We start from the raw sequence: 13,864 nt of genomic DNA, 5'->3' as shown, positions 1-13,864 counted from the left end.
CCGATGTTACCGTGTGATGGAATGGTCAGTTCACATGCAAGGATCACCCAGATGGACGGTGGAAAGTGCTACTCTGGGCAGGAGTCAGACATTGTCAAACAATGTGGAGCTCATCGCAGAGCAGGTTTTCATCGTCCTCCATCATGGATCAGACCTGGTGTTACTGCCAACCCAGGGCTTTCACCCCGTAATGCAGCAGGTATGTATCACAGAGGGAGTTGCAGGCGGGGGGGGGGAGGGGGGGGGGGAAGGGAGTCTGGAGTGCGAGGGGGTGGTGTGGGGTTGGGATGTGGTTTCCATGCCCCTGGCCAGTCCATACCCTCCACACCCCTAGTCAGTTAACCTGTGCGGCCTCCCGTGCCTGCCTGGGCCCCATGTCCTGCCTCACCCGGATCCTCCTTGTCGGACGAGGCCTTGTGTTTATCCGCCTCCTCCAGTACATCGCCACACTGCTGCGCGATGTTCTGGAGGACGCAGCAGGCCGCCACTATGCGGGAGATCCTCCCAGAGACACACATGAGGGCCCCTCCAGAATTGTCCTGGCATCCGAACCGAATCTTCAGGAGGCCAAAGCATCACTCATTCACGTCCTGGTTGCTGTATGGGCGTCATTGTAGTGGTCTCTGCGTCGGTCTGTGACTTCCGGATAAGTGTCATTAGCCATGGCAGCAGCGGATAACCCCTGTGCCCTGGACCCAGTGCATCCTGGTGATGGTGGCGAACCCCACTGCCCGGACAGCCTGATGGGCTCGGTCCACATTGAAGTGGATGTATTGGCTGTATGGGCATTATAGGGACTCTGTGATGGCGTGGATGCACCTGTGCACTGAGGTGTGTGAGATCCCAGAAATCCCCACTCGCCGCCTGGAAGGACCCCGGCGCTTAGATGTTCAAGGCAACAGTCACTTTGATGGCCACCGGGAGCATGTGTCCTCCCCCCATACCTCCGCGGTGCCAGGTGTGCCATCATCTGGCAGCTATGTCCATGTCTCTCTGCTCAGCCAGAGTCCTCGAGGCATGACCAGTCTGGCAGGTGTTTGAATAACAAAGGCTGCCGGTATACACATGGCCTCATGCGGCGCCTCCTTGGAACCTCCTCCTCGTCCTGTTGGGCAGCCAGCTCTCCAACCGAGGTGACTGCCGCCTGTTCCTTTGGGACAAGCTCCGCTGCTGCCCATTCCGCTGCTACATCTTCCTCTTCCTCGGGCAGCACCTGCTTGTACAGCCGCAGGGCATCCCCCAGGTTTGCGCCGACTAGCAGGAAGGCCACCATTGCTGGTTGTATTCCAATATCCATTGTCTTCAGGAGGTGAAAGGCCGACATGTTAAATGGTTCGTATCCCGAAGCCCAACCAGGTCCACCGGGCTACATGGTGCTGCCAGTGGCACTGTGGGCTCTGCCCCCGTGTGCCCTCCCCCATCCTCGCATCACTGGCCCCATCAGTGGTCGGCACCCTGGTGGCCAATGGCCCTGGCACCCATTCCTGATGCCAGGGTTACCATCAGCTGGCACTGCCCTCATCAGCGGTACTCTCTGTTTGGTGTCCCCCTGCAGAACCAGGAGCATGGTGGGTGGCCAGTGGGTGCGCAGCAAAATGGCCGCAGTAATGGCGGCCTAGGACTAGGCAACGCTCAGTCCCATGGGGGGTCATCCCGGCCAGTCGGCCTGTTTCCCCCATCACCAGCCTTCCCGTCCCTCGGTCCCGGCAGGGACTTCACCAGCCTGGCCAGTGTCCTGCCCAGCAGCCCATTGTCCCTTCTCTCTGTGTCCTACCTCCTCTTTCTCCTTCATCAGCCATGATGCCGATTTCACAATTTTTAAAAGCACAAGTGTACCGCGCCGTTGGGAACTCAGCCCTGTGGAAGCGGAGAATCGTGGAGGCCCCAGAGAACACCGGGTCAGGCCTGCTAACGATATGCAAATGGTGACTATTGTACATACGTTCCGGTACGCCTTGACGCCGCTGTCATGGTGACGGAGAATCGCGATTCGGCATCGGATTGACTCCCACCACGATTTTGGCATCGGAACCTATTCTCTGCCCAATTGTATTTCGCGATTTTGGTATTGGTAAACGGAGAATCTCGCATCTGTGTGAGTTTCTTTCGGCTGCTCCAGTTTCCTCCCACAGTCTAGAGATGTGCAGGCTGGGTGGATTGGCCATGCTAAATTGCCCTTAGTGTCCAAAAAGGTTGGGTGGGGTTACTGGGTTACGAGGATAGGGTGCAGGCATGGGATTAAGTAGGTGCTCTTTCCAAAGGCCGGTGCAGACTCAATGGGCCGAATGGCCTCCTTCTGCACTGTAGGGATTCTACTATTCTATCTCTTTATATATTTTTATCATCTCTTCTCCAAGGTCCTAGAGCTATAGTTCAATAGCCAATCCTCTTAAACCATGCTAATTAACTACCTCCCATGTGTGATCCTTGGTCATGGGTTTTGGCCCATTACCCACTCAGGGATCTGAACACCACCCTGTCAACAGGCAACACCCACACAGCAATGATCATTGGATAGAGGTCAGGGATGAGCACCATGGTTGATGTATTTTTCCTTTTCACAACCCAGAAATAGTGAGTCATCAGAAAAGCACTTCGGAACTTGGGCTTCATGAATATAAACACTGAGTAATAAAATCTAGGAAGTTAAGCTTGTTGTGTTCTATTATCTTGTCTAGCAATGATTCAACAGAACTGCTGGTGACTAAGTCAGAACGATGTTTTATTAATGTACATGTTGTTAAGTAATGATACAAATCTTATATAGGGCAGCGCAGTGGTTAGCACTGCTGCCTACGACGCTGAGGCCCCGGGTTCGATCCCAGCCATGGGTCACTGTCCGTGTGGAGTTCGTACATTCTCCCCATGTCTGTGTGGGTCTCACCCCCACAACCCAAAGATGTGCAGGTTAGGTGGATTGGCCACGCTAAATTGCCCCTTAATTGGAAAAAAAAAATTGGGTACTCTAAATTTATTTTAAAAAAATGAATCTTTAACAGACCAAGTTTTACAGAGTCCTCTAGACTCTCCAGGAACTACACTCTTGTGCGACTGTCCCTGTGTATGCCACCTTCTGATGCTGGCTGGATGTCCCCTTGACTGATGTCTTATGCCACCTGCTGGAGAAAGGTCACAATGCTGAGTGCGTATAAAATCTACAGGCATATCACCACAAAGCTGACCCTTTGTAAATCTCTGGCTCGGCCAGAACTTAAATATTGTTACAGCTCTGGTCACCACACTTTAGGAAGGATGTGAGGAGGATGCGGAGGAGATTTTGACACAATCATTGCGCTTCAAAAAAGCTGGGTTGCGCTCTGTAAACCTACCAAGAGGGTTGACACGGCATTTGCAAATTTAGGAGGGCGCGGAGGGGGATTTACCAGAATGGTTCCAGGGATGAGGGATTTTAGCTGCAAAGTTAGAGTTGGAGAAGCTGGGGATGTTCTCTTTGGAGCGAAGCAGATTGAGGTGAAATTTGATAGAGGTGTATAAGATAATTGTAGATTTCGATAAGGTAGACAAGGAGAATCTAGATCCATTGGCTGATGGTACGACGACAGGAGGAAACAGATCTAAGGGGCGGGGGGGGGGGGGGGGGGGCGCGGAGATGTGAGGTGGAACCTTTTGACACAGCGAGTGGTAATATCCCGGAACTCACTGCCTATGAGGGTGGTGGAAGCGGAGATGATCAATGATTTCAAAAGGGAAAATGATGGAGAGTTGAGGGAAATAAACTTGCAGGGCTATTGAGATAAAACGGGGAATGAAACGGACTGGATTGCTCCGTCAGAGGGCTGGTACTCAATGGGTCAAATGGCTTCCTTCTGTGTCATCATGACTCTATGATGCTAATTATAATCCTAAAATTACAGTCCCAGTGGTGATAAGATAACACAGTAGGAATCAGAGATGGAATCTGATCGCTGTTGCTCAGTATCTAGGTGGACTGTAACATTGGTGTTAGTGAAGGGCCACAATGACCCAGGGGTTCGGATAATGATCACAAACTGCTCATGTAATTTACAAATGCTGTGTCCGCCTTTTGATTGTTTTACATAGCTCAACCCAGCTTTTCTGAAGTGCAATGATTGTGTTTTGGGGAAATATTTCACATTTGGCATTTTATTTGGTTAATGATGCTGACCATTCTAGTAGATGCCTTCTGTTCCTGTATTGAGGTCGGTGTTTGTCAAATAGCTTCATAAACTTGTAGCTGCCCAGGGATTAAATAAATAACATGCTACACTCTATTCTGCTTGCTGATTTTAATCACATGCCTTGCCACAATTCTCCCTGAGTTTGGAAGACAGCAGAATATACACTTCACTGAACAATGCCCTAGGTTTTAAATGTCAGCCAAATCTATTAAACATTGAAAGAATAATTAGCCAGTTGTGGGGACGTATTGCAGATTTTAAGACTACCTCACATCAGCGTTGTGCAAAATATCTTTATGTTCCGTCTCATTGTCCATGGAAGTTTCTTGATCAGAGTAACTCCCAGGACAGGATTTTCCAGCCCTTCACATCAAAGTCGGCCATCCGTGGCAGAGTGGGCAAGCCATACAGACTTCGGCGAGACCGGAAGACCCCGCTGAACTCTCCGCTCCCCAAAGCCAAAATCGCTTTCGGTGAGGGGCTGGAGAATCACCGATGATGCCAAAGTCAGGGGCGGCGCCGCTATTACGATGCTCCATTGCCTGAGGCGCACCCTGCGATGCTCCATCACCGTCCGGCCGAGTTCCCGATGGTGTGGGCCTCGGGTGGTCTCACCCGTCGTGAACTTAGCGTGGCGGCTGCGGACTCAGTCCGGCGCCGCCAATCGGGGGACAGCCGATCTGCAGGCAAGGGGGCTTCATTTGGGGCTGGGGCCACTGTGGGTGGGCGGTCCGGGGCACATGAGCGGCTGAAGAGGGGTTCTATTTTTGCGGTCCGTATCCGTGGGCTGAGTCCGCCATGAAGCACAGCGTGGCCGCTGCAGACCACCGCCATGCGCATTCTCGGCCACAGACCCGGAAATGCTGAGGGCCGTATCGGCAGCTAGAACTGGGAGCTCTACGCTGCCTCCCTTGCTGGCCCCCAGCAAAGCGGCAAATCGCTGGCTGTTTTGCGTCGGTTTTCCTGACATAAAACACCACCGTTTTCACACCGGTGTGGGGACTTAGCCTCCCAAACGGAGAATCTAGCCCCCCACTGGTAGCTAATGGTGAGCCGCCTTCATTGCCGGAAAACCCGCGGTGGGGTGGGGCCGAAAAGTCGTCAGACAACCTCCCCAGAGTGAGCCAGACAGACAAAGAAATAATTTTCAAAAACTGAGACCAAACAGTTTGGAAAAAAATTTTGATTTAGAGAGCTGCCAGCTATATAAATTTAAGCCAAATCTACAGGATGTATCTGAACTGATCAGCTTATCTCTTCTTTCATACAACTGGCTCAAGCAAAATGACCACACTTGAAACCTTTATTTAAAAGTAAAGGAATATATAAAACTGCCTGTGTATCATGTAAAGAATTGGAGACACATGTGTCAGGTTGGAATAAAATATGTATAGTCAACTATTACTGGTCGGTTGCTTAAATGTTGAACTGCTTGATTTTAGCATGTTTACTTTTTAAAACCAAAGAAGTTATCTGAAGGTAGGTGTCTGCAGAATGATCCGTGTTAGACATATGTGCCTTACATTTTAAACTTTGTGCTTTCTTTCTTTTAAAAACACCTTTAGGATATCAAAGACCAAGAGACCCTAGATAAGTTAATGGAAAGCCTGGATACCGATGGTGATGCAGAGTGTGATTTTCAGGAGTTTGTTGCTTTCATTGCTATGGCAACTGCGGCTTGTCATGAGTTCTTTGTCCAGGAAGATGAATAAGTGGATCATATGGCAGCGGAATGTAAGCCACTGCTCCCTTCATCTTTCCACTTTTAGTGGCTTGTGACAAGCTAGTGTTAAGCTGATTTAAGTTATAGAATTGCAAATAAGAATCATTAATAGGTATCATCCACCTCCACCTGATCCCAGAAAAATTCAGGTATCTATGAGCCAACCATTAATGATTGTTTTCAGCTCACATTGAAAAGCAGTACTTTTATTAAGGTAGACACTGCTGGAGTTAGAATACATGGAGGTGGGTACATCTTCACCTACACCATACATTAGCATATCCCATTTATACTACATCTGTCTCTCCCCAAGTACGCTATCCTACATTCTCAATCTATAAGTTTGCGGATGATATGACTGTGGTGGGCCGTATCTCAAACAGCGATGAAGCAGACTACAGGAGGGAGATAAATCATTTGGTTGCATGTGTACCGAAAACAACTTCCCTCTAAATGTCAGAAAGACCAAGGAATTGATCACCGACTTCAGGAAGTGCAGCACGACACACCCCCCCCCCCCCCCCCCCCCCCCCAGTCTGCATCAATGGCTCCGAAGTGGAGATGGTCGATAGCTTTAAGTTCCTGGGGGTCACCATCACCAACAGTCTGTCCTGGTCCACTCATGTTGATGCAACAGTCAAGAAAGCCCAACAACGTCTCTACTTCCTATGGAAGCTAAAGACGTTTGGCATGTCTGCATCGACTCTCACAAACTTCTACAGATGTGCGATAGAGAGCATCCTATCTGGCTGCATCACAGCTTGGTATGGCAACTGCTCGGCCCAAGATCACAAGAAACTGCAGAGTGTGGTGAACTCAGCCCAACGCATCACACAATCTTGCCACCCTCACACTAATTCTGTACACACCTCCCACCGCCTCAGGAAGGCAGACAGCATGATCAGAGACCCCTCCCACCCAGGCATTGCCTTCTCCCAGACCCCTCCATCAGGCAGACGGTACAGAAGTCTGAAGACCCGCACATCCAGACATAGGAACAGCTTCTTCCCCACAGCTACAAGGCTCCTCAACGACTCCCCCTCGACTGATCTGTTCCCTGTAAGAACACTATTCACGATGCCCTATGATGCTCTTGCTCATGTATTTCTTTGTTTGGCCCTGTAATGAATGTAGACTGACATGAAACTAAGGGGTTAATCAGACCACCTGGCTGTGGCACAATCACTAGAGGGCACTATACAACTCATTATAAAACCAGACACACATGAGACCCTCCCTCTCACTCCTGACAGGGACTGTAGGATTAGAACCAGAATAGTTTAGATCTCAGATTGGGTCACCACATGTGGCCGAGATCCCAGTTGTACAGTTAGTCATTATCACTGAGTTACTAGAGTTAGATCAGCAGAGTGTCAAACTAATTTATCTAGTTGTTGTTACTGAATAAATCCTTTCAACTTACTTCAAAGACTGGAGTGCCTTTCAATGTCATCTATGGTCAGTAGCAACTTATGTTAATCAAACAGCAGAACATAACAGGCCCCTTGTTCCTCACTGTAACCAATCACTGTTTGTCGATGTACCATTTGTCAATGTTCCCTGTCGATTATTCTTTTTATCTACTATGTAAGTACTGTGTACGTTCCCTCGGCCGCAGAAAAATACTTTTCACTGTACTTCGGTACATGTGACAATAAACCAAATCAAATCAAATCAAGTGGGGCTGGAATTGACCGCACCCTGGCCCGGGGGTTGTAACAGTTGTTAGTTCCCAAGACTGCGCTGTCCCCTGTCCTTCTGGTTTCCCTCCAGTTCTGGTTGGTGCTTGGCTGTTGCTCCACCCCATTTGCATTTCAGGACCTCGATTTCCACATTTAAAAGAGGGTGCTCATCTGAAACGGGCTGACGTTACGAGCACTCAATGAACCCTATCGCATCAGTGCCATTAACTGACCACTCAGGTCACTCACTCCACTTTACTGTCCAATTAATGTCAAAGGCACAAAAAGTCAATCCAAAGGAATTTACATCAGATATCCGTCAGAAATGTTCAATCTGGACCCATAATTGTAAGGGAGCCAGTAATTAGGTTATATTATTGTACCAATATGTGAAGGTTATTTTCCTTTTGCCCACTAGTCGGTAAATATTTTGCCGTGACTGTTTAGCTCTGGGGTCTTGCTTATTGAACACAGTAAATAAGAGGGCTCTGCTACACAAATTCACAGCAAGATCATTAAAGCAGAACCGTCTAGTCAGGCTGAGGATCAGTGCCCTCAGCGTAAGCATGCATCAAATCTGGAATAATTGACAGTGGCGGTGATCTGATTTGATAGATAGAGCTGACATGGGAGTTTGTATTTGCCTTATTTCCTGCAGATCCTTTGGCAGCTCTGGTGAGGCATTTTTTGGACTGAAGAGTTTGATCAAACCAATGGACAGTAAATTGACTTAAATTACTATGGATTGCTCACTAAACAAGCTCAGTTCCTCTGCCAGCTGTCTGGCTCATTCAGTTAATAAATAAATAGTTTGCAGTGCTACGTGACTCAGTAGAGAGAAGGATTTAGTTGGCTATATCATGTGCCTGTGGTAATGGACTGTCCTGGCTCAGAGACTTGATTGATTTTGTTGGGAGGGTGTTGGGGTGTTGGTGGCAGATCAATTTGTCTTAAAGATGTCTCTCTGGACTTCTGTTTTAACTATAAATTTGTAAGGTTTGGGCTGACAATGGGCAAATAACATTCGTCCCATACAAGTGCCAGACAATGACCATCTCCAACAAGAGAGGATCCAACTACCGCCCCTTGGCATTCAATGGCATGACCATCACCGAAACACCCACTTTCAATAGCCTGGGTGTTAACATTGACGAGAAACTGAACTGGACTAACGTATTAATACTGTGGCTACCAGAACAGGTCAGAGGCAAGGAATCCTGTTCGGAGTAATTCATCTTCTGGCTCCCCAAATCCTGTCTACAATCTACAAAGGCACAAGTCAGGAATGAAATGGAATTCTCTCCACTTGCCTGGATGAGTGCAGCTCCAACAATATTCAAGAAGCTTGGCACCATCCAGGACAAAGCAGCCTGCTTCATTGGCACCCCTTCCACAAATATCTACTCCTTCCTCCACTGATGCACAGTGTCAGCAGTGTGACCATCTACAAGATGCACTGCAGCAACTCACCAGGACTCCTTACACAGCAGCTTCCAAACCTACGACTGCTACCATCTATAAGGACAAGGACAGCAGACACATAGGAACACCATCATCTGGAGGTTCCCCTCCAAATATCTCACCATCCTGACTTGCAAATATATCGCTATTCCTTCAAGGTCGCTGGGTTAAAATTCTGGAATTCCCTCCCTAGCAGAACTCTGGATGTACCAACATCAAAAAGATTGCAATGGTTCAAGAAGACAGCCCACCACCACCTTCTCACAGAATTACAGAATATTTATGGGGCAAAAGGAGGCCATTCAGCCCACTGAGTTGGCACTGGCTCTTGAAAGAGCTCTTTACCTCATCCCTCTCCCAAGCCTCATCCCCGTAACCTCGTACATTCTCTCTTCACAGATAGCAATCCAATTCCCTTTTGAATATCTTGATCAAACCTGCCTCCACCACCCTCTCAAGAACTTTGTTCCAGACACCAATCAGCCTCCGGATGCAAAATGTTTCCTCACCTTTACAAGGATAACAGATCATTGATTCTCTCTATGTTTTCTGTTCTTCATCATCAACATATGTCCTTATTGAGTGGCAATGTTGGCATACTTCCAGGAATCTTAGAAAAACAGATGATGCTCACTATCTCCACTTTGGAGACATTTATGCAGTTGGGGGGTTGTACTACGCTTCCTGAAGTCGATGATCAGTTCCTTGGTCTTTCCGACATTTAGAGAGAGGTTGTTTTCAATACACCATGCAACCAAGTGATTTATCTCATATCATATCATCCGCAAACTTATAGATTGAGTTGGACTTAAATCTTGCCGCACAGTTGTGCGTGTATAGGGAGTACAGTAGAGGAGTGAGCAAACATCCTTGCGGGGCCCCGATATTGAGGACTATTGTGGAGGAGGTGTTGTTGACTATCCTGACAACCTGCGGTCTGTTGGTGAGGAAGTCAAGAATCGAGATGCACAGGGAGGGGTCAAGTCCGAAATTGCAGAGTTTGGTTACAATTCTTGACCCGGAGTCACAACACAATTGAAATTAATAAATAATTCTGAGAAAAACACCCAATGTCTTTGGCTCTTGGCTGCCCAATAACTATAGTCACCAGCTTTGTAAACTAAAACACAATTATTTTTGTTAATAACAATAACTATAATTGAACATGCTGCAGATAAAACAGGTTATGTATTATCTTGGGCAAAGTTTAGAGGAGATGTGTGGGGCAGGTTTTTTACGCAGAGGGTGGTGAGTGCCTGGAACGTATTGCCAGGGGAGGTTGTGGAAGCAGATACATTAACGGCGTTCAAAAGGAATCTTGACAAACACATAGATAGGATGGGTAGAGAGGGATACGGCACTAGGAAGTACTGCGGGTTTTGGCCAAGGGTGGTATCATGAGTGGTACAGGCTTGGAGGGCCGAAGGGCCTGTTCCTCTGCTGTATTGTTCTTTGTTCTTGTTAAGATTCTTAAACCCCTCCCCCATTTAAACTCGGCCCAACCTCTATACACACTTAAGACAGACAGACAAAAGGGGAAAAGAGGGTGAAAACTTGTGGTGGTATGATTAGCATAGCTGCCTGCCATTGGTGCAGAACACCGGCTTACCATTGGCCCTGGCTGGTCATGTGCCTCTCGACCGGTTGGTTGAGACCAGTCATGTGACAACTCCCCGATTGGTCGAGAGGCTGAGTTAACCCCGCCTCCAGGGCGGGGTATAAATACCCAGTACTCCCGGCAGCTGTCCTTCTACTGTAATCGACCGCAGGGCTAACATCTAGTAGATTAAAGCCATACTTTTGTTCAGCAACTCGTCTCGCGTTCAATTGATGGTGGTTATGTCCGTATGTCAGGTAAACTCACTCATTTCAACTGCAGGACAGCAAAATTTTATCTCCCCAGAAAAAAGTATTTTGAAATAAAAAGGTCTCAGAGGAGTTCTTGCTTTATCATTGCATTTAAAATTATTTCAATTGATTCAGCTACTTTTCCTTCACAGGAAGCAAAACGCAGAGCAATGTTGACACTGCAGAAGTAATAAGCAGTTGCAGGAAAAGACACCGCTAGCAAACTAACCTTCGCCTCGGTGTAGTTGTGAAGAATCCTGCATAACTCATGGGGTTTCAACTACAGCACTAATTCTGAAAGCAATGTAACTCAACCCCCGATGACGAAGATTGTGTAATGCCTAGATCTGTTTAATCAAATGAAGGATTAACAAAGATTAGTGTAGGTGAAATGCTGGATCAGTAAATGGTTAAACATGCTTGTAATGAATCCATAAATAAAAGTCACATTGGACAATTGCACCAATTTTGTCTAGTCGTTTTAATTCCAGCTCTCTCCTACAATGCTAACGCCTGCTGAGTTTGGATTCTCTAAGCACTGGCTGATCTCCAGTTCTTGTGTGAGCTCTAGTATTGAGTGTCAGACGCGATCATGCCATGCCCAGTCTGATATTGTTCATTCACACACATACTTCCCAGCTGTGATCACTGAATAAAGAGAGAGAGCGAGAGAGAGCGATCTCTGGCTGTCTTCCGTTGCCTAAACCCAGCATGTTGAGGTCACTGGAGCTACATCTGCAACAACAAACAAGTAAAAAGACTGTGGGAATTAAACCTCCCGGGCCTGAGAATCCCACCGTGGCCAAGTTGGCAGCAATAGCCAACAGTGTGGCATTCCTCGAGAATCCTACAATTGTTGAATGAAGAATGAGATGGAGCTGGTGACCTTGGAGTTTTGAGCTTCACTCTATAGCACCTCAGACTTACCTCAGCTGAAAGCACCTTGCATTATAGACCGCTCTTTGAATCTGGAATGTTCCTAAGCTGTTCACTTATAACTGACTTCAATTGAGTCTGATGGTCTCAATCCATCGATGAGCCATTGGGCTGAGGCCAATGGGCAACTAAGTCCACCATATCAGTGCGAAGACATTTTGCCTCCTGAATCCACCAAGGTCTCCTCTTGGTGATGCTGCCAGGTTACATGACATTCAGGAAACGTCATCAACAACGGTTAAAGTCTGAAACCTGAAAGGTCATGTGGCTCGCAGCATTATTACCATATGTAAAATTTCAACCCACCTCCTTGGATCAGGTTTTTTGTCCAACCATCTTCTAGCCTCAGTTAGAATCGGAAATGGTCTGTTTGGAGGTGGAAGTGTGAAGCCAACCATTTAAAAAATAATTTAATGCCTTCAGTCTTCCCTATGTTTAGATGGAGGAAGTTCTTGTTCATCTGACATTGGATGACAGGTGTGAGGGTCAAGTAGGCCCAAGTATCCGAAGCATACCTGTGGAATCTGACCCCTCTCTGTAGATGATGAAGCCGAGGGGCATCATGAGCTAAGGCAGGGAAACAAGTCAAGGATAGATAGACAGAGGGATCTCCAGAGATGATACAGCAGGTGGGATGGGAAGAGAAACCATTGCTTGAGATGGTCTAGCTATAATCTGAAAGCCAATAATGGAACAAAACAAGGACAGTTTGAGGATCTGAACATCCACTTACTATCCTGACTTGGAAATATATCGGTCGTTCCTTTACTGTCAATGGGTCAAAATACCTACACCACATGGACTGCAATGGTTCAAGAAGGCAACTCACCATCACCTTTTCAAGGGGCAATTAGGGATGGGCTAGCCAGCTTGTCCCATACCCCTCAAATAAATTTAAAAAACAAGAGAAGAGAAGAACTGGAGGAGAATTGTACAAATTAACTGTTGAAAGACAACAAGAAGATTAAAGGTGAAGACATTTAATTTGCAGTGGACAATGTGTGACATCTGGTGTGAGGCAATCAAGAGTGTGCCCGTGAATATTGTTTTTTTGTAACATATACATGGATTACACATATCTATAATGATTTTTTAAAAATTTAGAGTACCCAATTCATTTTTTCCAAGGGGCAATTTAGCGTGGCCAATCCACCTAACCTGCACATCTTTGGGTTGCGGGGGCGAAACCCACACAAACACAGGGAGAACGTGTGAACTCCACACAGTGGAGTGACAGTGACCCAGAGTTGGGATCGAACCTGGGACCTTGGCGCCGTGAGGCAGTAGTCCTATCCACTGTGCCACCCGGCTGCCCAATCTATAATGATTCTTGACTGTCAATTATTAAGGATTTAAATTTTTCAGTCATGGGATTAATTATCAAAAAAGACAAAAAGTCAAAACAGGAACCATTTCCCTAAATTAAATATTTAATTCAGAAAATATTTGGATAAAAATTCTGTTTATGAGACAGGGAACTCTTTCCATTTATTTAAAAGCTAGACCTGAAAAAAGTCCTGGCATGAATTAGCATTCAGCTGCTTATGCCAACTGACTGGTATTTCAACAATCTTGTCATGGCTGGGTTGTAAAACACAAAACACGCGGTTAATTATGGGGACTGATGCTTAGACAAACCCTTTATGGCAGTGACAAACTGAAAAGGTTACCAACGTTCTTAAGAGCACCGCAACTCCTCATCTGTGAGGTGGGCAAACAAAACCTGTTGCCACCTATTGTTGGAACCACAGCTTTTCAAAGTTCTGGCTGAAAGATGCATCGTTTTCACGGCACCGCTACAACACCTTATCAGCAGCAAATGGAAAATTAACAGGACAGGATCAACAGTGAATCAGGATGAGAGAAAGGAACGGCAGAAACTCCCAGTTATGATATTTGTGCCCTTTCCCGGGTAGACTAAGATAAAGATATGAAACATCTTTGATTCAGGAGGTGGAAAAAAGAGACCTCTTCTATAAAACAAGTCATTGAGCAACACTAATTGATCACAAGTTGTCAATTGTGTCATTGAGGATCTTTAGACACTTGTTACT

The 13,864-nt window shown here is 46.8% G+C and overlaps 1 protein-coding gene across 1 annotated transcript in view; it reads left to right on the top strand.

Moving 5' to 3' along the window:
- The window catches only part of s100b (S100 calcium binding protein, beta (neural)), a 53,859-nt gene extending 42,523 nt beyond the window's left edge, over positions 1-11,336 (top strand). The window contains exons 3-4 of the mRNA XM_038788155.1: positions 5,726-5,894; positions 11,027-11,336. Coding sequence (XP_038644083.1) covers positions 5,726-5,872 — 147 coding nt within the window. The 3' untranslated portion in view covers positions 5,873-5,894; positions 11,027-11,336. The remainder of the gene's footprint in view (positions 1-5,725; positions 5,895-11,026) is intronic.
- Positions 11,337-13,864: the final 2,528 nt, after the last annotated feature.

This window comes from Scyliorhinus canicula, chromosome 2 (assembly GCF_902713615.1).
Source record: "Scyliorhinus canicula chromosome 2, sScyCan1.1, whole genome shotgun sequence".
In the NCBI taxonomy this organism is placed as follows: Eukaryota; Metazoa; Chordata; class Chondrichthyes; order Carcharhiniformes; family Scyliorhinidae; genus Scyliorhinus; species Scyliorhinus canicula.
The sequence above is the reverse complement of the archived record's forward strand: the minus strand, read 5'-3'. Positions and strand labels throughout refer to the sequence as shown.